Consider the following 26966-nt stretch of genomic DNA (forward strand, 5'->3'; position numbering starts at 1 on the left):
GTGAGAGATGTCTCAATTACTTAATAAATTTTTGAATTCCTCGTCTTCTCTCTCAAATTTATGTCTCTCACTAATTACAGTAGAAGAACATCATATTATGAAGATGGAGGAATGAAAGGAAGAGAAATACAGACAGAAACCAAATCATGACTTAGGCTATCTCAAAGGAGCCTATAATTATACAGGGAATCATTTCATTTTCTCTGGTCTTTCAAAAACAAAAACAAAACACCCTCATTTGCCAACACCTTCTTGGGAACTTTAAGAAAAAGCCAATAAGCCTTTGTAGGAACTGCAAGAGTAGAAGTTATGTTGGGTGGGGGGACACCAGCAGCTATGTTTCCAGAACAATGGCCATGAAGGGTAAATATTTTGCTACTACCTTTTCCATGTAGGCAGGCAGGCAGTCACAGAACTTCAAAAATCCCCACCTAATCACTAAGAGTGCCAACCTGTATCACACAACGTTTGTGTTAACTCTCAATTCTTTCTTAGCACAATTTATCTTTATTCATCTGTGCTTCTGCACAAGTCCACTAAAACTGAAACAGAGCTGGCTGCAGGAGGCATCAACTCTCTGGAACCCATAATGCAGGGCTCTCCTTAATTTTTAAATGTTGCAGACTTTAAGAAGTCACTTGCCAAATGGGAAACAGTGTACATTTTGCTGTTTTCCTAAAGTTAGACCTTTTTATTTTTAAACGTGCCTATGGACATGAATTCTGCTTAGGAAATGATATTCACCTACAAGTTTAAAAAATATCCAAATCAAACAGAAGAAATAATAAACGGAAAAACACTTTTTTCCCTCTTTAGTCAACAAACTGCTTCAGAAAATACCATCTCTAGTTGCAGTAAACACAGAAATCATGACATAGCTTTTACTCTTTAACTCCAAGTATTGCTCAGCTTATAACAGATGTATTATGAAACATGGCAAGAAGCACAGCAACAAGAAAAGGGGTTAAAAAAAAAAATTGGTACTTGATCATTTGCTATCTTCAGACCCAAAGCTATCAAACAAGGGCTCCCACAGCCAGGCTGACTGATCACCACCCAATCCCACATCCAAAGATTTCAAAGACAAATTTTTTAAATATATAATACAAATTCGTTATCAACAGGCACTAGAAGAAGAAGTAAGGAAAAGAAAAGAAAAATCTTCACAAGTATAATTTATTAGGAAGAAAATAATAGATTGATTTTTGGCATGTAAGTAAATTGCAAAGTCAAAATATTTGTCTGTTCCTTACCTTGACAATATTCAAAGTTCCCTTTTTTCCGGCAGTCACCTATTACTAAACTCAGTGCTCTCCAAGTGTTTCTTTTGACAGATATCATTCTCCACCAATCGCTCTGCTAATTTCCTCTCTCCTTTTCTGACTGGGACAGATATTATGTTCACCAGCCCAGAGATCAATCTTTTCTATTGACAACAACAAAAGGAAAAAAAACGCATATATCACAACCAGTCTGAAGTATCACACCCATCTACTTACACGCTAATACTAGGCCAGTTTTGTTTTGTTTAAGAAACAGATACAAGCCCTTCTAAATTTTAGAAAAATCCAAAACAGAAAATATTTTCAGAGTTCCTGCAGTGACATGTCCTATAGGGTTCTTAATTCTCCAATCATCTGACTCAAAGCTGGACACAACTCCTCTTTCCTTAAGTTGGGTCTAAAATATACATACATCAATACCTTAAAACAATGTGTTAGATTTTACCTGTTTTATTTTTTAAAAATTAAATAATCTATCAGATATGGTTTCTTTAGAAAATGCTTTGAGACACTGTGTTATTTATTTTATTTTTTGGAATTTTAAGTGCAAGTTAAATAGTGTTTCAAAACAAAGTGGTGTCAATATTGTTTTCACTGTTCTGAAATTTACACATTGCCATCATTAGCTAAAATAATCTGAAACAAGTGTTAACGGTAACTAATAATCTTTATGCAACCAACCACTTTGAAATTATTAGTAACAACAATTATTAGTGAAGCATTTTACCAAATAAAACTTCTTTCTTTTTTTTCTTCTAAAGCAATCCAAATATTCTCATTTTTCCTGCTAGATTTGGCAGGTTTAGAATTCATTCATTCATTCCCAAACACCTACTATTACTACTACCACCACTATTATGAATAGAACAAGTATCACTATTTAGTTCTTATAATCTATGAAACATAAATCTAGCACAATCATATGCACATAAAGTAATAACTCAATAAATGCAAAGGGATAGATTTATAAAAGCAGTCTCAAAAAATATTACTAAGGATGTTGCTACTGTTTTTTTAAGAGACCAAACTACTCCCTAGAAATTAAAATTGGTGAATATACATACTCTGACGTATATAAACAAGCAGTTTCTATTTTAAAAAAAGAAAAGCAATGCCCTTTATACACCATATTACGACTCTGCTATCATGCAATCAATGTTTCTCATTCTTAACAGAAAAACTTAAACAGGGCCAAGGAGGGGAGACTGGAAGTAAATACATCTAGATGTCAAATATTATTATTTCCAGAAAATGGAAATATGGGTAATTTTCTACACAATTCTGGAATTTCCAATGTCTCTACGCTGAGATAAAAAATATATATTTTGTAAATAGAGGATAAATAAGTATTATTGGGAAAAAGAAGAAAATGGATACTTTTCTTAGATTCAATCAAGATTTTTGATAATATTTAGTGCCTCAACAACCATCAACAAAAGGCATCGGAGAGACTGATAAAGAGTCTACCTGTGTGGGCCATATTTAATAATCTCCATTAAACAAATGAAGGAGGCCAAGTATATACAAATCCCCTAGAGTCTAGTCTTTTTCTTCCTTCTCATGACTGCTAAATACAAGACTAATGTCTCGGTTTATTATCAAAAATGGTATAATGGATCTCAGTTTTGAGGCACATAAAATTACCATGTGGATAAACTTCCTTTATAAGATAAATTTCTCAATTATAAATGATCTCCCAATATAGAATATACTATTTCACTTTTTAACTTCACTTGTGTCTATTTTAATCGGAGTATACTGAAGTGAATGGAGAAAAGTTGGCAGGAAGATAGTATTACAAAATATTTTAAATGTACGTTTATAAATTCTTAAATGTTAACATGGCATACAAATACACATTCAAGTAATACGCAATGTAAACCTCAAGTTACCCACTGATGATTTTCCTCATTCAACTATTTTTATATATGAAACATTATATCACAATCAATAGGATAACTCACCAAAAAACAACAAGGAGTTAATGTTTAGATTTTTCAAAATAATGACTTTGGAGTATTATGTTTGTTCTTCATACCTCCAACATAATAAATGATCTTCTGATATAAAATAACGATAAAATGAGTAATGGTAATGAGCACTATGAAATATACATCCAGATTATTTGTGATACTTATTCCACACTGAAGTCCGTATCACATGCAATCAAAAGTAAAATTTCTCTATCTTTAATAATTGCTTTGTTCCAATCCTAAGCCCTCAAATTTGTAAGACCTCATTATGAGGGGAACATATACTGAGACCAGTTTAAAAGCTAAACTCTACCAAGAGGAGAATGCCTAAAACAATTTGTAGTTCTACAAGAGTGTTATTAAAAAGGCTCAACATGTTGTATTACCATGGAAATTGTGGAAAACAGACATTCCCAAACAAATATTACTTTTTCTCAATGGTATGAAGTAATGAAAACCACATGTGTAAATCTGCGATCTGTGCAGTAGTTCAAGCTGCAGCTAATAGAAAATACAGAAAGTGAACTCTGCTATATAAAGGATTTTTGTTACAGAAATATAATGTGAAAACCAGATGCAGACAGAAAACCTTAATCACAGATGGGAATGTAATCACTGGCATACTGAATACTTTTTTGATCAATCTTAACCATATGCGTAATGTATTTATTTTCTAAGGAATGCAATAACTTGAGAGAACCTTCTATTTGAATTCAGTTAACCTCGTATTTATAATGCTTTTATCTTACTCCCCCATCCCTTCAATGTGTACACTGAGCCAAGGTTTTAAAAGGAAGAGTTGCTGGCCTTGGCAAATCCTTCTTGTATCAGTTTATCTTTCAAAGTTTTAATAGGATGTAAAGACTACACACATCAGAATCAACCTCAAAAGCGATCAAGTGCAGTTCCCCATTACTGTGTTTCTCAGTCACTGCCAGGAATCCCTTCACTGCCCAAACACATTTCTCTACAGAATTATATCAACATTTGGGGCAATTTTTCCTTTAGTAAATAAGATAGTTATTCCAAAAATGAGGCTTTAACACACCTCTTTTATCTACCAATATGAACTGAATCAAACCTTTAACTTTTTCCTTTCACAAAAACATCTTGTAACGTAAAGAATGTCCCTTTACTTTAATAAAAATACAATTAGTTTTTGGTTCCAAGGGGAATTACCACAAAAGGAATCTGTTACATCATACCTTACTTAGAAAACATTACCTTAATAAGCACAGTCCCTGACACTGGGTTGTAGCTTACCTTTGTCAAGACCTCCACAACCTTATTTGTAGGACAATTCTGAATCCCCCTGATTTGAAACAGTCAACGGAGCACCACCATGTAGGCCTCACTTTAGGACTACATTCAACTTCCAACAGGAAGTGACTGGGACACTATGTTATTTAGGGTGTCCCTAAACTTCAAGGCCCCAGCTGCACAAGTTTCCTTAAGCTTCTATGGCATATACTCATCCTGATTCTCCTTCTCTCTTCTAACTACTCATCCCCTAATATATGCGTAGAAACAAACAGTCCTTATTCTGGCCTTATTCTGACATTCAAGATCCTCCATGATTTGGCACTAACCTACACCTTTCAGCCTCTGCTCCGTCCATGCCCTTACAGGGTACAGCTCTTCAATGGATAAACTCCCATAGAATGCGTCACCTCATCTTTATGGCTTTGCCCATTAACTCTTCCACACTTAATGGCCAGCTCCTTTTCAACACTCAGGTTTCATTCAAGTGTAACCTCAGAGACAGTCTTCCCTCCTATCCAAAATAAAGTCTCACCACCACCGGCAGCACCCGCCACCATTCTCTCCAACATTGTTTTTTTAATTGTCTTCATTACATTTAACACTATGGGGAATAATCTTACAAATGTCTCTATTGCATGCCCCCCTAAACTGTAAGATCTATGAGAACAGGGGTCTTGTCTGTTTTGCTAATTACTCTATCCTCCATACTCAAAACTGTACTTGACACCTAAAAAGAATACTAATGAAATGCTATAAAGGCCCAATTCAATCCCTGTGACCTTCACAAACCTTTCCCTGACCACTCCTGGGGCCCACGATCATTCTTCTTTAAACTTCTTTAAACTATAATAGCATTTATGGTCTATGTCAGGCGGGGCAACCTTTACCTTTCCCTTCCAGACACTGTTCATATGAGCCCATTCCCACCAGTACTGTACATACACAGGCCAGTATGGAAATCACCCAGGGTATCCAGGGCTATGAAGCCAGCCCTTCCTCCCACAGTAAGCAGTAGGATACCACGATTAAGAACTGCAGGCAGCATTAAGTCCATACAACCTCTAAGGTGTAAATGCACTCTAGTAGTTTTTATGCATAGACTTATCTCCCAACTGAGTTTATCAATTGAGTTTCCTGTTCTGGAAAGAGATCCCATCTTGTTCTCTTGCTGTCTTCAGACCTTACCTTGATGCAATATATGCATTTTGTTGTAATGGCCATGAGGGAAGGGGCCATGTTTATTCAACAGTCTTCATACCCAGTGCGTGGCTCACAGAAGGTGTTCACTCAGTATTGGCTGAGTGAACAAAGGAATAAATGATAACGGAATCACTATCTAGTTTTTCTTCAAGCCTCTTCCTCTTATTGTGATAAAGCATTATTTTAAAATCCTTCAAGTATTATTTTAAAGATAAAAATTAAACAGAAAGCAGCTGACCAATCTATGAATTATTTTTAGTCAAACTGACAATGCAGGATGATCAAGGAGTTAACAAAGCAGGCAATTTAAAATAGTAAGAAGCTCTAAAATATCTTGTTACAGATATAATTTAATCTTCAATAAAATAAAATCTCCTAAAATGACTGCACCTTACCTGCACTGACCACTTAGCTCACTGCATGCAGTTGGACTGGAATCTCAGGTCTTACACTTATTAGCTATTTGATCTTGAACAAGTCACTTAACCTTTCTAAGCTTTAGATGTAAATCTCTACAGTAGGATAATAATACCTAACTCACCGGGATGATATGAAGAGATAATACTTATAAAGTGCCTATCTTGCCCCTAGTGCAAGTGTTGTTTTATTCAATATGCTCAGTTCCTATCAATCGAGAGTAGAAAGGAGGTAATACCTAGTTTAATATTATGATTTAAAGCATTAAAGCACTAGGTCACTACTCAAAAAATGACCTAGTGAAATCAAAACATTTTCTTTTCTGAAAGTCATTGCTATACTATTAGTGATAAAAGTAAGTATGCTCAGTCAACAATCCCAAAATATGTGGAAGGTGCAGGTCCTAAAACATTTTGCAGTGGAAAAAAATAAAGAACCACAAGCTAATGGTTTGTGATTAATTTTTTCCTCATCTAATTTCATCTATGGAAGAGCACCTCTAGAGAATAAGAGAAGAGAGAACCAATTATTTCCAAAGACTGGTTTCTCCAAATAAAGGCATCTGTTCCATGCCGGCAACTTTCACATAAAAGAAAAACGAGACTTTGAAAGTATCTGTATTCAAGGTTGATGGCCACATGTCTCAAAAAACAAAACAAACAAACAAACAAAAAAAACTACGATTATCCAACTGCAAATATTGTCTGGTTGCTGCTGCTTCTTATCAGCTGATATCTCTCTCTCCTCTTTCTTCCCTCTCTTTTCTCCCTCCCTCTCCCTGCCTCAGAAACTTGTAAAGCTATGATATTTTTTGTACTCTAAACAGTAACTTTTCGAAGTACAGTGAGAAGTCTTGATAATTTTCCATTTTAACTTTAGTATAATTCCCACCTGCAGCCTTTGTGGCTGGCCCTGTCCATGGGGAAAAAATGGGGTGGTAGGATTTGAAGACTTCCAGGAGAGTGGTACTGAGCCCTGGAATAGAGAAGCCTGGGAGTCAGAAAATCTAGGTTCAGACCTCGCCCCACAACCCATGCAGGGCGACGTTGGGCAAGTGAGGAAGCCTCTAGGAGTGATTTACAAATGAGCTCACTCCCAGGTGAGTGTTAAGTAAGGCAACATGTGAACTTCACTCCACGAAGGCATCTACCGTGCCTCCTCCCCACACATATCTGTCTGAAATTGTTCGGTCACTTGCATTGAGGAACTAAAGGCTGCCCTTCTGAAACCATCTCTTGGAATTGTTACCTGGAAGCAAAGACAGTAAGATGCTTCACCCGCTTTGGTGTTCAGCCACAGAATCTTGGGATGAGACAGACCTGTCATTCTATCCAGTGCCATTCCTAGTTTTAAGGCTGGTTCATCAAGCAACAGCTGGAATCCCACTGTTGGGATTCAGAGAATATCAGAGAAAAGACAAGACTGGTGAGTAAAGAGGGAGTGGGAGAGGGGGCTGTAGAAGAGTGCTAGGGAGAAGTGCTCAGCCTGGGGTCTGCCCAGAAAACAGACATGACAACCAAAAGAGGGACGGGAGCCCCTGGCACCTAAGGGATCACTTGAGGGCATGGGAGAGGGAAAGCTGAGAGTCACAAAAATGGTCCTTGTTGGGGCCCTGATCCAAGGGACAGTTCCAGCTCATAAATATGTCCATGTATACAATATTTTGATTACAATTTCAGGGATCTCATCCTTGACAAAAAGTACATTTGTGAGCCATAGGGAGAAAAATAAATAAAACAGGTTAAGATGTGCACTTATGAACATACAAGTGACTTGACCACTTCAATTTACCCAGGGCTGCTATACATGTGGGGTTTTTTTTGTTTGCTGAAACTTAAACCTAAAATATGGTGGCAATAAATTGTACATTCTGTGATAAGAGAACACAATAAAAAGGGATCAAGGGGGGGAAACGGATTGGGAAAGAAACGACATGCTCTTGCAACCAAAGATTTCATTTTGGTCTTAGCAATGAAATATTTGAGCACAGTATTAAGTAAATAACTTGAAATATTTGAGAACAGTATTAAGTAAATAACATGAGCTTTCACCAAATATTTAATAAAGCATCAAAAAGTACCCCAACTGTTCCAGACTCCTACTTTCAAGGAGCTTACAAATCAGCAGAGAAGTCTGAATCACATGAATAGCAGCAAAATGCTAGATGTGAATAAATTCTATCTTTGAAGAAGAGAGGTCATGAAAACTTGAATAGTTTCATTAGCAACTCAGAAGAGGACAAAGTAGGTTCCCTGCAGAAACAGCTCTCAATTAAGGCTGAGGTGAGAAAGGTCTAGCAAATCAGGAGCATTGTCTGACTTGAACATCTCTATATCCCCAGGCATTAAACAGGACTAGACTCCATTAAGAATTTGCTGAGTGAAGGTGACGGAAAAGGAACAGCCATAGAGAGGAGAAGATCCTACAGGGGGCTTCCAGAAGAGAGCAGTGGACAGTTCATGAGTGGTCAAGTCAGATGCCTAGCACAAGCAAGCCTTTCTGAAATGATATTGTGCTTTGTATATACCATCTCATGCAATCCACATGACAACCTTACGGGTCATGCCATTATTATCCAGATGAGAATTATTTCCAGATGAAGAGTAGGAGATTCAAAAAGTGGCAAAGCACTGGGGAGATGCATCTCTTCACCACTTCACTTGACTGCCTTCTAGCAGAGAAGAGAACATAATCACCTTCCCCCAGAAGGGCAGAATCCCAGAACCATTCATCCCAAGCTGATGCTACAGTCTCTAACTTTGCAGTGAATGAAACAGGTATGAGATTTGCAGAAAGACTCAGAGGACCAACAGATGTGAAATAAAAATTCTCCTTCCAACCACCAATGCCTAAGCCCCACTTTCTTCCCATAAAGCAACTACTACTGTCAGATTCATATGCATGAGTAGAAGTTTATGCACTTTTGGTAAAAATGTAGCACACTATATACATTGCTCCCTGCTTTTTTCCTTTCACAATATATCTCAGGAATGATTCCATATAAACATATATAAATCGGTCTCATCCTTTTAAAAACTATAGATTGGCTACAGAAGAAAGAAGTCTTAAAAAATCCAATTCTGAGAGATTTTTATCCACACACTCTGAATTTAAAGTTCAAAGAGTAAAAAGAATTCCCATTGTTTTCAAATTAAATGATACTAAACAAATCAAGGTGAAAGTCCCTGAAATAATATTATATTGGTGAACCATAGCCTAAAAGTCCTACATTTTGTTGTTGTTGTTTCTTCCAATAACTAAAATTCCTTAAATAGGGGAGACAATTAACAGTGAGCAATTTAGTAAGAAATGAATAGTGCCCTTTAAGATATAAAAGGGATTCCTTTGCTTTTCTAATATGAGGCCTCCATTTTAAAACAAAAACTTGTGATATCACACATGATAGTATTTTGTTTACAGTCTGCTGATTGTAAAATACATAAAGACAAGTTTCTATTAATTTCAGTAATATTTTAATGCATTTTTGTTCATTTAAAGTGTATTTGAAAAATGTCATTGTGTGAAAAAGTATTTGGTCTGCAGACAATGCTTGTGCTACTGAATGAATGAATGAATGTAGGTTCAAAAGCCCCTTGAAACTCACTGCTCCCCACTCCTCAAGAGTACTGAGCCCAGAGTCTGGGACACGCTGCTGTAGAAGAACAGCTTCTGCCCTCCCATCAACTCCTCCTTGACTCCTTATTCTCTGGTCCCTGCCTTCTCTCCTCTACATAATATTAGAATTGAAAGAAATTTTTATAAATTATTCCCTAAACAAAAGTCCAATGTTTGAAACATGTAAAACAGTTAGGTTGCTCTGGTGGAAAGTTAAGCGTCCAGACCCAGCCCTCCTGACCACTTTTTTATTCTCCCACGTGGCCCAAAGTTACCAGCAAAATGAAAGGAAACTCAAAACAGTTCGAAATCCATGCAAGGAGCCAAAGCATAGGAGCAATGAATAATCAATCCTCCATGCAACCAGTACCCTTTAAGGAAAACCTACGAAGTTAACAGCCCCATCAACATTTCCCAAAAGCAGCTGGATCACGAGAATCCCTGGAGCAGGGATACACAATTGGGTTCTGAGGCTCCTTTCTGGGGGCTGTGATTCTATGAGTCTATGAGGGGTAAGGAAGCTGCCCCTTAAACATTGAAGCAATGCCCAAATTCTGGCAAGCTATGTGCACTGGACATCTAATCTGAGCTGTCATCACTTCCTCCTCTCTAAATCCACCCGATATCCAAGTACTAATTATTTTTCCTTTGCAATGTCTCTGGCATCTGCCTATTCCTTCTTGTCCCACAAACCCAATTCTGGCCATCCTTCTATAATAGCTAACATCTAAACTACTGCAAAACAAGGTCCCTACCTGGCCTCAGTCTTCCCCCATTCCAACCCATCTGGCCCACCGCAATCAGACCAACTCTTCAGAAACACAACTTTAACTGGGTCCATGGTTTCCTGTTGCCTGGCACAATTTTTTTTTTTTTACTTTGGTTTTATTAAGATTTATTTTACCATGGCATCCTTTGTTCAAAAGAAGTCCAATTAGAAAATCTAATATCTAAAGCAATTTGTTATAAAGAACAGAACTATTCTGGTTTCACAGTGCTGAGAAGATAAACGAAAGGGCCTGAACCCAATCTGGGCACACTCTATGCCACCTCCCAACCCTAAGGGGTCCCATAGGACACAGTTTTTTAAACATCTGGCTTACTCAGAAGATAAAGCTTAATCAAATGCCTTATGATCTTTCTGTTCATTTCCCAATAATCACCCAAAGGTCCTTTTTGCTGTATCTGCATATGTTAATTTACTTTCTCTCTACCCTCTACCCACCCCACCCCAAGACACATCGCTTCTCCCAAAACCTTTTCCAGTCTCCATTCCTGCCTTATAACTGCCCACAACCCCATTACAATAATGTCGCCTTGATAAATCCTACCTGTCTTAAGACAAGCTGAAATTCCAACTCACTCCACCTCTAAAATCTCATTTACTATATCATTTAACTGGTAAGTAATCAAGCCTCTTCATCTTTTGTAGCTATTTAATTTGTCCTGAGCAGGTTTATCATTCAATGGGAACTGAGCTTACTACCTGTTCTGTGCTTCCATCTAACACACTGCTTTACACATAGTAGGCATTCATTAAATATTTATTAATTTACTTCAGATTTACAACCAACAGCAAAAATCTTAATTTTCTTTCAAATATTCTAAAAGGTTTCATTACCAGGGCTACCCAAAGAACATATGCCTTTCTTTCCAAATAGTCAAATTAGCTTTAATAGGTTGCTCATTTTATTACTTTTCATTTATATTTTCCTCTGATATTTTATACCCGCTTTCTCTAGCCAACTCAAAGCTTGACTTGGACAAGTCAATGGAGACTGATCACATTTACTTTCCATTTAGACCTGAATATCAGGTCTAAATGCACCTACCTACCCTTATTTAAACAAAGGATTCGAATTCATTGTCCACATTTGTTTCCCATCAGAGGTCAAATGTGGATCTCATTTCTAAATAAATCTAGCTAAAGATGAGAATGAAAATGTGTGACAGGTAGGGAAAGGGGTTGGGCAATAAAGAATACTTGCCTGACACATGATAAAAGTTACAGAATCCTAACATCACTTAAAAAGAACACTTTCACAGGAAAGGATTACTATGTCAGTTGATAAACATCACAGTTCCAGTCCCAATATCATCTGCTGTTCTTCCCAGCTGTGTTTGCTTATCACTGTGTACATAACATATGCATAGATTCAGAAAATAAACTAGCAGTGTTTCATGACCTGTCTTACAGCTCACATCTTCCTGTATCTTGAGGTTAGGGGAAGGAGTATAGAGTACATCTAGTTTTAACAAAATAGAGCAACCAGCTTCCTAAGACTTTGTATTTAAAGCACAACTTGCACCATGCTTACCATATTCACTGGGAGATGACTTCCCAATTTCTAATATTCTGCTTGCCAAATTGGATATGCATTTGAAATGCTCTCAGCAATGCTGCTGTGGTAGCTCCCTGGCACAACCCTATGCCAGCCTTTGCGGGTACCATAATCTATCTACTTCAGTGTCACCAGGTGTACTCCCCACAAGGTCTAGTGGAAGGGATGTCCCAAACACTCTAACATCTTTCAGCTAGTTTTCTCTCCTGGTGCTCCAATAGACCTGGCCACAGCTAGCTCATCACAGCTCTGGCAATATTTCTTCTCCTATTATTAGGGGCCCCCTAGCTCTTGAGAGCTTATCTTTAGACAAACTGCCATTACATCTCATGGTAATATTTTCTGTTATTGCTCTGATGTAAAATTCAATCCAGTCAAGTCAGGTACCAACTAAGAGTTCACTGCATACATACTTCTAAGACATTCATCTTTGTGGCAAAGAACTTCAATTTGGCCTCCCACCAAACTTGGAATGCCACTGCAAAAGCTTTCTATAACCTATGAAGCCACAGTGATTCCTGTGGTTTCCGTTTCTAGTGACACATGAAAGTAATGTAACTTGCATGTCGTTCCTAGTAAACAGTAGAAGTTTCTACTGCCATCCTGGATGATGACAAAGGGCTTACCTTAATCAAATCAGAAGTGTAAAAATGTAATAGTTTCCAAATTCCAAAGAAATCCAGCCTGGGTTCATTATTAATAATTTCACAAATTAGGATTAAACTTTTAATAATGTCTACATTTTTTCAAAACGAAAGTACAAAAATCAAAGTGTTACTGGTAATAATTGGGCTCTTAACTACTTTTTAGAAGGAACAGCAGACTGTTCTTTAGACAACAGACAGTTTTTTGGTCCTTCTTACTTAACATCTGATTCTAGCCAAATGATAATGTACCCCATTGGTTTAAATAAGCTATTACTTACCAGGTTCTCTCCAAAAATGGTTTAAAGAGGTCATTTTCTAAATTTCCAAGTGACTTAGGTCCAAACCTTGAGACTGTGGAAAGCCTGGTAAGCACAATCAACCACCACCATGCTTTAGCCTCTAGCCCCTCACTCCTGCCCCCAGGCACCAAGTTCACCTTGTCTAGCAACCCTGAGGGAAAAGCATAAAGGCTATTTTCTTTGAGCAAGACCTAAAATCTTTAGTTCCTTCTCACTGCATAAACAGATTCTTCCCTCCATCATTCACTTCTGAAAAAAGTACAGTAACAACTAAAATTTCTGACAATCATCCTAGATCCAGGACGGCTATGGAAAAAATGACTCACTATTCCCCATACCCCTTCTTCACAATGAAGAACAGTGGGGAGATAATGATGTTCCACACTGATTCTATTTCCCAATTATATGCAGATTAGTAGTGCCTCCAACTCAGAATTAAAACTATAAATGAGGATTTTTTTCATTCTCCTAACCATGGGAATTTCCTGAAAGCCTACTCCTAATATCCTATATAGTCTTGTACATAGGACAGCTGAGAAGCCTAATGATCAATGAGTCTATCATTTTGCTCCTGAAGAATGCACCTGAGGGCTGGAGTGCACCCCATGCCACCCAGAAAGTCACTGACTGAACTGGAAAGGGAACTCCAGTTTGCCTATTAGGGGAATGCACACACACTAGATCCTTCTTTTTATAATAGAATAGTTTACACCAGGGGTCCCCAACCCTGTTAGGAACCGGGCCACGCACAGCAGGAGGTAAGGGGCGTGTGAGTGAGCAAAGCTTCCTCTGCCTCTCCCCATCGCTCCTCCATTGCTCACTTTACCGCCCTGAACCTTCCCCCCACCCACACGCCCCGTCCATGGAAAAATTTTCTTCCACGAAACCGGTCCCTGGTGCCAAAAAGGTTGGGGACCACTGCTTTACATTACATAATCAAACTCAAGATGGTACAGAATCCCTCTCCTCTTAGAAGTGACTAGGAAGTGGACCTAGCCAACTGGGAGATGCCGAGATCGAGATATAGAGTGACCAAACCGACTGGGATGGGACAAGCCTCAGGGACTAAGGACACTGGGCAGAAGACCACTCTGGAGTGCTGAATGAGATCAACAGAGGGAACAGGCCTCAAGGCCTCAGTGTAGTGCAGGAAGGTGGTATTCTGATGGGAGAACAGCATTTAGTAATGGAAAAGCCTGGATTAGGAGGCACTGAGGGATACAAAGTGGCATGCATCTGGGCATATCCAAGGATATCTGCTGGCCAGTAGCCAACTGTGATTCCTAGGTTGGGGGCAAGGGCAAATGTAAAGAAAACAGTGGATGCATAGTTCATAACTGCTAAGGAACACGTTAAGCCAGATATTCAGAAAACATGGCTCTAATTATTAGAACTTGGGAACAAAGCAGGTAATTAATTTGGGGAACACAGGGAAACCTCAGTTTTCTAAACTGGAGCAAAAGGTCAAACCAGAAGAACTACTAAAAGAGTGATGGACTAGAGCTCTTTGAAATGAAGAAAGTGAAATGCTGGTTAATCATTTACTTAAAATCAGTGATGACAATGTACATGAAGGTTAATGCCAGGCTCACAGTAGGTCTCTAACATTTGTCCACTCCTCTACTTTCTCCCAAGTCCAACAACTAGGTGGCAGCCCTTGAATGCCCAGAGCACATTCAGTAGTCTATGCCCAAGGTGTTAAGAGATTAATGAATCTAGTCAATCACATTCCCTAAGGCACTTGGAGGTGTTAAGATTGCTGGACAAACAATGGGAAAACTTTACATTTGTGCCCTCCACATTCAACAAGATCTATATCCTAGAGGCCCCGTTCACCCAAATACTGATTTGCCCTAGGGACCCTGATCAATATGAAAGCCCACAAAAGCAAACCCCTACTTCATGAGTTACATTATACAGGTAACCTCAATCAGAACTATCAAAGCAGAGGGATTTTAAGTAGGTCTCTTACAGTCATTGAAAATGTTAGTGGTTCTAAGCAAGATTGATGGTTTAAAACTTTTTCAAACAAGAGGGTCTCAAACCTTAAACCTCAACCATGGGGCATTACTTTTGCAGTGGTTCTGATATAAAAGCCTGAACATCACTTGACAAAGTAAGAACATTCTGAAAAGAATCACAAGAAGCTCTTCCCAGTTCAAGCCACATAAGGCACTGAGGCTTAAAGGCTGATTGTGGCTTCAGCACAAAAAACAACTCACTAGAAGATCACGTACCAAATGATGGGACTGTGTCTGTGAAATAAACTTTCTTCACTGATATGTGATCCAGTGTCATTTCTTCAAAGCGGCAAAGTGCTTGGTGCTATACCAGAGAATATACCCACCAAGGAATATACCCAGATCTCTGAAAGATATGCCACAATTTGGCTTCAAATTGGAAATTACATTCTTTATAAGCATTATTCTTTAGTTGGTTAAATACATGTAATCACAAGTACACACAATGTTGTTTTTCAAACTACCTCTTCTTTTGACTGGTGTTTCAGAAGAAACATTGCATTTGTTAATATCAAATATGCTAATGTGTCACAGTGTCTGTCTTCTCTTTTATCCACTCTGGAGATATTCGGAGCTTATCTCCGAAGAGTGTGTCTAGCAATTCAAGTGTGAAGCTACAAGCTACATAGTCTCTAATTGATCCAAAGCAGTGATCATGTCTCACCCTAGACAAATTACTATAGCCACAAGTCCACCCAACTGCAATTGTGGATGGAGTCAATATTGAACCTGACCCAAATTTCACCAGTCTTCCATCTAACTTAATTCTCTATGTCCAGTTTTACATGGATAGCATTGCCATTCATTTTCTTTTTGCAGGAATGAAGTATTATTTTTATTATGATTATTCATGTTAGAGTTCTCTTTTTAATACTGGATGATTATGTTTTTTAAACATGTCTTTCCTAGAAATATCACTAGTAAAATGCATCCAATTTTTCTCTAATGTGGTGCTTTCCCTGTCCATAAAACTTATTTGATTAGCAGTACTATAGAAGCTAAGGCTTTTGTATGCAGGCACTCAAGCATAATGTAATCATTTTATTTAAGCATGAAAAAAATTATTCTGAAAGCCCTGTTAGGTAAAATATCCCTGATTGGTTTAAACTTACATTTGCAGGTATATTAAGGGTGAAATAAATCACGGAATGCCCAGTATGCAATGGAATAGTGTTAACTTTGTTATAATAGTAAGCAGTAAGTTAAAAATTGTAGTATTAGAGAATGTAAGGAATAACTATCATTATAAATAACTGCATTTAAACAGGTTATTTTAAAATAAATTTTGTTTTATGCGAAACCATTTTATATTACAAGGATTTTCACCCATGGAAACCTCTTTCATAGTCAAACGAGATGAGGTCCTAATTGCATAATACCATTTATCTGCTGAGGATAAAAGTGCCAACAAATGAAAATGCACATTAGGCAAGAGATTGTCAGAATAGAAAATTGTCTTTTTTATTTCTTTTTATTTTTTTGTTTTTTTGTTTTTAAATAACCCACTCACATTAACGAAAGACTGCAGTAGCTTCCAAATTATAGGTTGTTATTTTTAGTGGAAGTAGTTCAATATTCATATTGGAGCAGATGTAGCAGTTTAACAAAACAGCTCTTCAAATCCTGCACAAATTGAAAACAGGAAAACTGATTGCATTTTCTCTTATCACTTTCCTTTTCTGAATTGACACTTTTGGCCTTCTGAAAATTTACACATGGCTTTCATCTCAACAGCACCTGCTGATCAAACAGAAACCTAACATTTTCATGAAAATGGTATAAAGAACTAGTTTTGTTCTAAACACTGTAAAGGGCATAAGTTGCCTACTAGATAGCAACAACTGCTGGGTATGAGGCATATTCATAATAGTTTTACATTTTCATTAAGCTTTAAAAAAAATACATTAAGTCCCTTCTGGTTTTTTCCATGTTCACTTTTGTATGATTCAAATTTCTTTGACTCAATGTCTGCCTAATACTTAGTTTTATCATGCAGCGACTATGCAAAATGTGTAAAAGGGTAGCTTACACTAAGATACGGAATATTTAGTATTTTCTCTGCCACTACTTGGAATACACATATTTATCTATATATTGCTGTCTATCCAGGCACATGGGTGTAAAATACACACATCCCATTTTCTCATTCCACCCACAAAAAAAAGCAAACAAAGTCAGGCCCTATTTTTGAAGGGGCCTTACAAATTGTTTTATCAGATACAGATTTAGCAGGTGCTTGAATGTTTGAGGATCCCCAACTGGGGAAAAATGGATGTCACCTGAGCACAGGCCAGTAACGATCTACCAACCACTCAGTGTAAATATCTCTGGGAAGGTAAAGTTAAATCTTGAAAATGGGTATTCTTATATGAAAAATACAAGATTGACAGCTAAGTAGCTTCCCAGATTTTTAAATAAAAGTCCATCACATATTTATCTGTTACACCTAACTCTAAGTAAAATTAAAGATGCTCCTAAGACATGCTCTCTGTCAGTTTCCTAGCAAAAGGGCTCTACCCCTCTGAAGGATTCCAAGTGTCCATTCCCATTCTGCCTGGGTGACAAGGTAACCTCAGGCAGAAATGACATACAGTAATATATGTACCACTCTGGCAAGTTGGCCTGTGAATTTCGGTGTTTCATCATGCTCACTGAGGCAGCAGCAAACCTGAAATGTCAGTATGTTCAGTCAATGGAAGTGAAATAACGGGACTCTATTGTCTTACCCAATCGATCTGCTGTTGTCAACAAGGAAACACGCACCCCTGGCTTTAAACAAATTTTAATTAGGCTCTTAGTTACTGGTTCATATTTACCTATGAAAACACTTATCTTGACTATGTGTAAGAAGCAAAACAATTGTTTTTCCCACTTTTATCCATTTTAACTACCTTCTAAAGTTAATACCATAATTTTTTAAGTACACTCATGAGTGTATTAAACACTTTTTAATTAAACAGTTTTATTAGACATTTTAAAATTATTTTTCTTTTAAACCAACTCCAAGGGAAAAAAAATCCCATGGTTCAAATCCAAAACACAAATCTACCTAACAACTTGCTTTCTTTTTCCCTCTAGACCTAGTTGAAACCATACTATAAAATCAACTAATTCCATATTAAAAGTAGGTTTTATTTGCTTTTCTCACTCATTCAAGTACCACCATTAGCATCAATTCACCACCCATTCAAAACATGTCACACAAAACCAAACACAAATGATCAATTCCAAAAGCCTCTACCAATTTTGCTCAGTTTATCAATCTTACAAATAAGGGGTAAATGAAACTCCTGTTATATGGGGGATGGTGCGAAGAAGGGCAGGAGGTGGGGGTGAAAAGAAAATAAGGCATTTAAGCCCTTCAAATTTGCCTAAGTTCTACAGTCCCTCCCTGCACCAGAAGGGAGACAGTCTCACCTTACAATAAAAATAAAAATGAACTAATCAAGTTGTTAAGCAGCTTTTTCTCTCCCCTCTTCATCTAAAGGCTTCAGCATCCCGTCAATAAATAATCTATTGTTCCCCCTTTATCCAGTCTCTTTAAACCTATTCAGAATGGCAAAACTAAACCCAATTAAAGATAAGGCCCTCCGGTAATCTCACCTCCGTGAGTCCTGTCTGGATAGCAGAGGTGATGGGAGATAGCGGCCAGGCCAGGGCTGATGCCTCCTCACCACACACAACAAAAGGCAGATTTCTCTTTCTCCCTCTGCTAATCTTTAAATGTAAATTCTCTCCGCCAGCTAAGAGGAGCGACAGATAACATGTTACATCTTCACTTCTCCTGGTCTTATCGACTTCTGAATCATTGGAAAGGGAGAGAGGAAAAGAGAAACGCAGCCTCCCCACACCCCCCTCCCCCGTTCTTTCCCACCCCTCCTTCCTCCCTGCCCGCCTCCCCTCCCCGTTCACGGAGATTACCTTCTGGCAAAGGAGCGCAGGAGAGGCGGCCGCAGCCGAGGCGGCACCCAGACCGCGGCTTTGTATTCATTAAACACACATCGGAGCTTATCAGAAGTAAAAGGCTTGTCAGGATGGCACATTGTGTGTGAGTGAGTGTGTGAGCGCAGGAGGGAGAGGAGAGAAGCCAACGTGCATCAGGGTGATTACAATATCAGCAGGGCCCAGATGGAGGCAGGAAAATAAACAGAGGGTGCGTGTGAGACGGAGCGGGAGAGGGAGGAAAAGTGGGAGAGACAGAAAGAGACACAAGCTGGAGGGAAGAAACGGAAAGGCAAGGAGGGGGCGGGGGCTCCGGCTCCAGAATGGGGATGGCAAGGAGGGCGAGGTACCCCAAGGCTGGCTGAGGGTGAGAGCCAGCGCTGGGGGAGGGTGGCCTGCATTCCCCAATCTGCCTCTACCCGGAGAGAACGGGAGGAATCCAGACTAGCAAACTGGATTTCCCTGCTCCAGGGCTAGACCGCCAACATTTTGGAGGTTCTGTCAAGGTCAAACGGGGATCAAGAGCTCTCTTTTGGCGGAGCTTATAACAATGAGACATTCACCATCTCACCTCCATCCAAATAGCCACAATTTGCAAAACAAACCTAGTGAGTCCTCACAGCAGTTACACAGCCTTCCAGACCGACCTCAAGTGGGAGTTCCCATCCCTTTCTTTGCTGACCCCAACGGTCCTAATTTCCAACCCCCTACCCACACACACAAAGACCGACCCAGGCAGATACAAAATATCTCATTTCTCTGGGCTTCAAGTGTCCCAGCAGAAGACTTGTGTAGCCAGCATCACTGTGATAAGAAGGCGCACTTGTGATTGGTAGCTACAGGTGACTCTGAGACACCTGCTCCACCTCCAGAAATTGTGTTGGGGGAGGGGTTCCTCATGTGTACATCTGAGAGTCTATTTTGGAAGTGGGAATTTAAAACTGAGGCAATCAATCTCGGCTTGAGCTGCCTCACAGCTCTTCACCCATCCAGAGCCCAGGAATCAATCAGAGAACAAGCAGAGAACTAGCGCTCCTCCATCAGCCCAGAGTTCATCTTCCACCCAATCAGGGTCTGGAGGGAGATACACCTGAGTGGTCTCATGGGAGCCCCTTTCCACTTTTAAGTGCACCCGTCAGACAACATGAACATCTGATCAGATCCTTAATGGAGTGCAGATAATGCAGCAAAGAAGGTTATTTTATTGCGGGGAGAGGGAGTATTTGGTCATGTTGTATTTCAAGGCACTGAAGCTTGGTTAACAAGCTCTCACTGCAGTATGAAGAGTTCAGAATAAAGTAGCCAATAAAGTACACAATTGTTCATGGCATACATTGCAGCCCCAGCTGCAGTGAAACTTCAGATTGTAAAATAGTTTATGCATGAGGTCTCAATATAAAGAGACAAAATAGTTGGGAGGAGGAGGAAATAAGGCTAGAGAGTAGAGAAAAACACTGAAGAGCAAGAGAATTAGCAGCAGCCTCTGCGAGGAGACAAATTTGAAGAAGCCCTTTAGAAAACGAGGAGAAGCACTGTTTAATCAAGCACTCCCCTCCAAATCACTCAGTCAAAAAGTTTTATGTGTAGTGGATCCTCCTGCCCACCCTCTGCTCCCACCCCAAGAAAATAATTAAGGGAAATTGGATAGGTAAGGTAAAGTGAAAAAAGCTGGGCATTGGTGGGGGAAGGGCATATGTGAAAAATCTTGTCATGCAATGAATGTCAGATGAAAAGGGGTCTGCCACAATCCACCAGTAATCCAATAATGTGGAAAACCTCGTGGTATCACTGAGACGAGAACGAGGTAGTATTTCCCCATAAATCTTCAAAAAGTGAGCAGGTTCAATAGTTAGAGAAGGGTGCAAGGATAGGAAGTAAACCATTTGGCAGGGTATGTTACAAAATCGAGTGCACTCTAAATGGGTGAAAATCTGTCATTCTTACATGTTTTAAATTTAATAAGATTTCTCTCATAAAGGGTCACCTTTCACTTTTCCTCTGTTACAAAAACTGCATTCAGAGTAACCAGACACAATCACATATACCTTCCCCTTTATTACATCTTAGATCAATTTGGACACAAACTACCCACAAACATTTATAAATCCAATGCAACTCTAGGAAGTAAAAAATACAACTTACAAATGCCAACTGATTTTTCCATTACATGCTCTCTGAAAAAATGCTATTTAAAAAACAAAGCCCTACTACTTTCAAACCCAGAAGAGGCTTACATTTTTTCTTTAAAAGGCATCCAGACACTGAAGGCATGAAGAAAACTTCACAAAAGCTTATCTGCCAATGTTCTTATTTTGTAAAGGCACAGTATTTCTATTACTACCTTGTTTGTTCACTGACTTTTGGCTCACGGTTACAGAAAAGATCAACCAATTCTCAAATGGGAAGAATCCATGACTCTCTTCCAAAGCAAACACTTTGCTGCAAAGCTTTCAATTAAAAAAAAGGGGGGGGCAATATAATAAGAAGTATAATCACAGAATAAGTGTACAACAGAAAGTGGTTTCTATAATCACAGCTGTCTTAAAGGCCAGGCTGGAGACTAGAAATCTTAATTTCAACTAGTTCTTTTCTTAATAATAGGTTACCTTCCTATAGGAGCAAGAAGGCCCATCTGCCTCAGGCAGATAAGTTTCGAAGCATTAATTCAGATAAAAATCTAGCATTTTCTTTCTTTCTTTGAGTATGTGAATTCTAGTGTGCTATAATGTGAGAATTCCAACATATGACCATTATGGCATAATATCTCATTGCTCAGCTTGTCATTATTTCATTTGTAATTCTTATGTTAATTATGTTCATAATTACTATAAACAGATGTGGTAGACATTCATGTGACCTTTTATTGCAGAATGCATTCCTCACTCATTTTGCTATAATTTCTCATGTATGTGAAACTGAAATGCAAAAAAAAAAAGCTTTCTAATTTTCTAATGTTTTATATGCATAAGTTAAAACAAAACCTACATTCTACTTCATCTGCATTTCAAAATATTAGAATATTCTTAACATTTAAGCTGCTTTGTAGAACATTTTCAAATTGCACACTGACCCTCACTGCTGCTCACTAAATTGTAGCTATGGATGCCAAACAAAGGCTAGCGTCCGTGTCTAAGTTGTTTGTCTTTTTTTATTTTTAATATCAAAGGTTAATGCAGCAGAATTGTGCTTCAAAACCAAGTGCCTAACAGCTACATAGCAATTTATTCACTCATAACTCAACCATCACCCTCTTTACATAAAACACATTTACAATAAAATCAGTATGGATTTCATTAGCTGTAAACCTCCTCGAATTTCATTTCTTTGGCCCTAATCTATAATTAGTGTGGACAGACAGGTGCAAACCCTTCTCTTCTACAGATGGCTACTGGAAATGGTGCAAAGTAGCTCCTTCTGTTTAAACAACACAGAGATAACCTGCTCTGTCTTATCACTTACAATTACCTCCATTAAACTGAACTAATGTTTGCTTTAATAAAATGTTCACTGTTCTTTAAACATTATTTAGGAACTCTTATATTAATGGCTGTAAAAAAGTGAAGTTGGAAGGTGTCTCTTTAGATAATAATAAATAACTTATTCTGGATGAAATGTTCTCACTTGATGGATAATATTCTGGGGTTCACAAAGGTGTTTTAGTTGACTTAACATTTGTCAGTTATTTTGCATAAATAGGGTCAAATATGGTATTTTTAAAAGGCATCTGGGTAACAAACAATTTAACAAGAAATTCAGAAGTATGAAATGTTTAATTTCTTTCTTAGAGATTTTAACTTATTATTGAAGTATATAATTCCTAAAATCCTGGATTGTTTTCAACGGGTATTTATGTTAACCTAATTTTACGTATTTGTTTAACTTCTGATGGATTCTGAAAGTTGTATGTTCAACATTTTAAGGCACATTTTAAAAATTAACCATGCATGCAAGTGCACTCTGTAAGCACATGGTTAAAAATACCACCATTTCATAATAAATAGCTTCTATTCTATAAAGCAGAGATCACTTCTCCCTGCTTCTGCTATCAATAAAGTCTGTGGATCACTAGATGATGAATAAGGTGTCCATAAAACAAAGAAATTTTAAATGCCCAAACGTCAACAAATAAATACCTTTTCCCACTGAACTTACATAACTTACAGTAATAGACCCCAGTAAAATGCAACTGACTTTTTTTTCACATGCAAATCCTGCAGGTGCCAATTTTTCAGACTGCTTTGCTATGAAGGGCTATGCTGCCTGCATAAAACCTCAATGAAGAAGGGTTTGCATTCAGTGCCTGTCAGCTGATGTTCATATCAAAGAAGTGAGAAACAGGATTTGACAGTGAAGAATGTCCTAACCTGACAACCACTGACCAGCATTGCTATTGGAAGCATTTCTTTCTCGTGATCCCTTTTCAATGTTGGGAAAAAAAAGAAAAGAAAAAAGTGGTTTTTTTTTCTTTTTTGGCTAAGCTTCTATTTTACAATAAAATAAATGATAATGGCACCTTACATTTGTGTACTTCTTTGCAATTTATGAAGTGTTCTTTTATCTGCAAATATTTATACTAACACCCTGGATGGGAAAGCTCATCATTAAATACTAGCATCAAGAGCAATATCTTACTTTTCTTCAGAAACGGAAAATCGTAAAAATATTAAAAAGCTACAGTCCTGTAGCTGCAACACATACTGTCCTAGTATTTCCAGCAACTTGCAGTTTAATAGTGCAGCTCCATTGTACTACAAGTAAAATGTGTCTTATTAGGAAAGTCCTTTATGGATCATTTTAAAATCAAATTATTAGCAGGTATTAGCAGGTCACAGCGACTAAGGCTACAAAGGAAAATATCATTTCAAAGATTTCTGGTCTGCTTTGAGTTCTCTAAACATTAAAGAAAAAATAGACCGTTTTCTCCACTTCTTTTATTAGGTGTGAACTGGACACTGGAGAAACCACATACTCTCCCATTCAGTATTTAGCTTTTCAAATAAAATGAGTGCTGTCTAAATGGTTTACAAAAAATTATTAATGCTTAAACAAAGTCTCTTAATATAAAGTTATTCTCTTAGTATAATCTTAGATAAAGTCAGCTTTTCTGTACCCAGAATGAGCCTGATTCCTTGATTATTTGGTTGAAATTTTTTCTTTTGAAAGAATAAGCCAAAGAAATATCAAATGCTAAATGCAGTACAAGTAAAACAATGTTAGACTTCAACTTCCTCAACATACTTCCCAGCTGCAAAAAATGCCTAGGTCAAACTAAGACTCCCTGATTAATACTGGGTGAGCCCATCAGATGTCCCTTTAAAAACAACAATCAATAAAAAGAAAGAAAAGAAAAAGAAATCAGACTGCCCTATGTATGCTACCTGAAAGCCCACACAATGTTAAAACTAGAATTGACATTAAGGATAAACAAGGGAGAAAGATCCAGAGAATTATGAAATTGCTTCTCTTTGTACACATCACATCTGACATAACCACCCAGGTTTGGGCGAGGATGGTTTAAGAAACAATTGTGTTTGTTGATCTTTTCTGAGGAACTGTGTGACAGGAGAAACTGGGCACAACAGAATACTCACATGGTCAAGGCAAAAGGCTGCAATAAACTAAAAGAAGGCCCCCGACACTAACAAACCGTTTATCACAGAGAAGCTAGTCAATTTGTATTCTAGTGAGTGTGGACTCACTGGGCACAGACCCAGTTTCACTCCTGTTCTATGCAAAGGGAGGGGTATGATAATAAAAGCTACTGAGTGCACTTAAAAGTGGTACAGATGTTTAAAAGGAGACTAGAAGGGGGAAAAAAAACCCTGTAAAACAGATTTCAGTTCACCCAGAAGGTAGAAAGGAAACGCTTTGGTCAGCAACCCAACCTTTACCAGGGGATAAATCAATTTGCAGCAGCTGTGGACAGCCATTTATATAAAGGCCCTGGGCAGATTAATTAAGGGAAGCGAAGTTAAAAATTCGAGGGGGCCCAGAGTTACATTAAGCACATGAAGTTGGTCTGGAGTAGCCTCCCCAACTCTCCTAATCTTCACTCCCACGCCCTGGACTCTGTGACTGGTCTTCAGGAGCTCCTCCACGGGGAATACTAGCTGTTCCTTAAAGCGACACTCTGTAGCCAGGCTGGGGCACGTTGGGATTTGAGGTGCCCAACCTTGTATAATAAGCTATGCTCAAAAGATTTCTCCACTACGCTTTACAAGGAATAAGGAAACCCAGGGCTGCATGGCTCCCCAGCCAAATCCTCCAATCTTGAAAAGCGCGCGGGGCGGGGGGGCTGTTAAGGGAGGACTGGGGCTATTTTTAGTAACAGTCTTGGTTCACATCCTACTTCCCGGAATCTGTCCTCAAACTTTTCCAAGGATTGACTGCCCTTACCCCACCCCACCCGCCAAAAAAGTTTCAAAAAACGGATTTAAGCGCCTTGTACCGACCTAACCGTCTTTGCTTAAGGCGTCCTGGCCAGCTCAAGGTCCGCCCAGAGAGAGGGGTCTGGGTGCGCCGACCAACCCAGTCCTTTCAGGCTCCCAAAGAGAGCGGTGGGGCCCGGAAAACGAAATTAATTCCCCGGACGCGGCTCCCCGTCTGGTCTGGGCTCCGCCAAGCGGGAGCTGCAGAGCACAAGGCTCCGCTCCCCGCTCCGGAGACGCGAGCCGAATCGGGGATGCAACTGGAACACCCAGAGGACTAGGGCAGCAGGGCCCCGGGCGCGCGGAGGTCTGGGCAGGAGCGACGCTGCCCACCGGCCCCCGGCGGCAAAGCCCCAAACCCATCGCGGGCGAGAGATTCCGGTGGGGAGACGCCGACAAGAGCTTAGGGGGCCGCGGCCTGTCCTCCACGGGCTTCCCACTCGAGTAGCCCGAATGCCCAGGAAGAACAGGGAAAGTTCGCAGGTGGGCGCAAAAGCGCTTGGGTGTCGCTCAGAGGACCCCGACCCCAGTCGCAGCCGGGTCTCAAAGTTAAGATTCCTTCTCTCCTGCTCCCAGAGCTAAGTTTTCCACCATCGAAACAAGCCTTTCCTTTCCAGTTAAAAAAAAAAAAAAAAAAACACGATGAGGGTTTAGGGCCACCTGCCAAATGCACCGTAGGTACCTTGACCGGTTGTTTGGTCGGGGGGAAAATACGCATGATCTTCCTACTCATATATCGTAATCATGGAGAGAAAAGAAAACTGTTGTAAACAGTGAGGGGAATCTAAGAGTAAAAACTGCATCCTTGGCTGACCCGTGAAGTTCAGTGTCAACGCAGCTTGGAGTCACTCGCGACGTTCCTCTTTGCCCTGGTGCGTAGTTCTGCCCTAGTTCAGCGACAAGTAACAGCCTGGGGCCTCTCGGCCGAATCATCCAAATGAAGATGACGGTCATCAGAATAATAATTAATAGCAACAGCCAGAGGCCCGTCCCCGCCGCCCGCCCGCCCAACCCTCCCGCGGGCACTTACACTGCACAGGGCCGGAGAGTCCCACCATCCGCAACCGGCTCCGAGCTGCAAATAAAACTTCCCGTCGTCTCGGCAGGCCCGCGGGGCGAGGGGGCGAGGGCACGGCGCCTCTTCCCTCGCAAGGCCAGAGTGTCCGGGACCACTCGCCCACGCGCGCTCGCCACGAGGCCTCGGAGTCGCGCCGCGGAGCGCCTGCGGCCGCTCGGCGCTACGCACAGCGAGCTGCGGTGCGAGGAGCCCGTGCTCGGGAACGCCAGCCAGACGCAGCCTCCACGCAGAGCCCAAGACTTGCGGAGCACCGCTCCTCCCGCCTCCCTCCCTCCGCTTTTCTGTTGTTGCTGCTGTGGCAGACAAATGTGATGTAGGGCGCAGGGAACTGCCACTGTCACAGGCGGCGTCTGCGTCTGCCTCGCCCGCCCTCGCTCACTCTCGAAGAAGGCGACGCATTTATCTGCAGGGCGGCCGAGCGTCCGCCGGGGAGCAGGAGCGCCGCGCGCTGTGCGGCT

At 39.7% G+C, this 26966-nt stretch overlaps 1 protein-coding gene across 3 annotated transcripts in view; it reads right to left on the bottom strand.

Moving 5' to 3' along the window:
- Window positions 1–26765, bottom strand: part of RUNX1T1 (RUNX1 partner transcriptional co-repressor 1) — a 137428-nt gene extending 110663 nt beyond the window's left edge. Inside the window, exons 1-2 of one of the 3 annotated variants that reach the window (XM_060127707.1) lie at window positions 26461–26765; window positions 1254–1426 (exon numbers count right to left, since the gene is read on the bottom strand). In XM_060127707.1, the coding sequence (XP_059983690.1) occupies window positions 1254–1341 (88 nt within the window). In that variant the 5' untranslated portion in view covers window positions 1342–1426; window positions 26461–26765. Of the gene's footprint in view, window positions 1–1253; window positions 1427–18981; window positions 19044–26460 lie in introns of those variants that run through there. The other 2 variants (XM_060127708.1, XM_060127709.1) reach the window with 2 other exon arrangements.
- Between the last annotated feature and the right edge of the window lie 201 nt (window positions 26766–26966).

This window comes from Lagenorhynchus albirostris, chromosome 17 (assembly GCF_949774975.1).
Source record: "Lagenorhynchus albirostris chromosome 17, mLagAlb1.1, whole genome shotgun sequence".
Taxonomy (NCBI): domain Eukaryota; kingdom Metazoa; phylum Chordata; class Mammalia; order Artiodactyla; family Delphinidae; genus Lagenorhynchus; species Lagenorhynchus albirostris.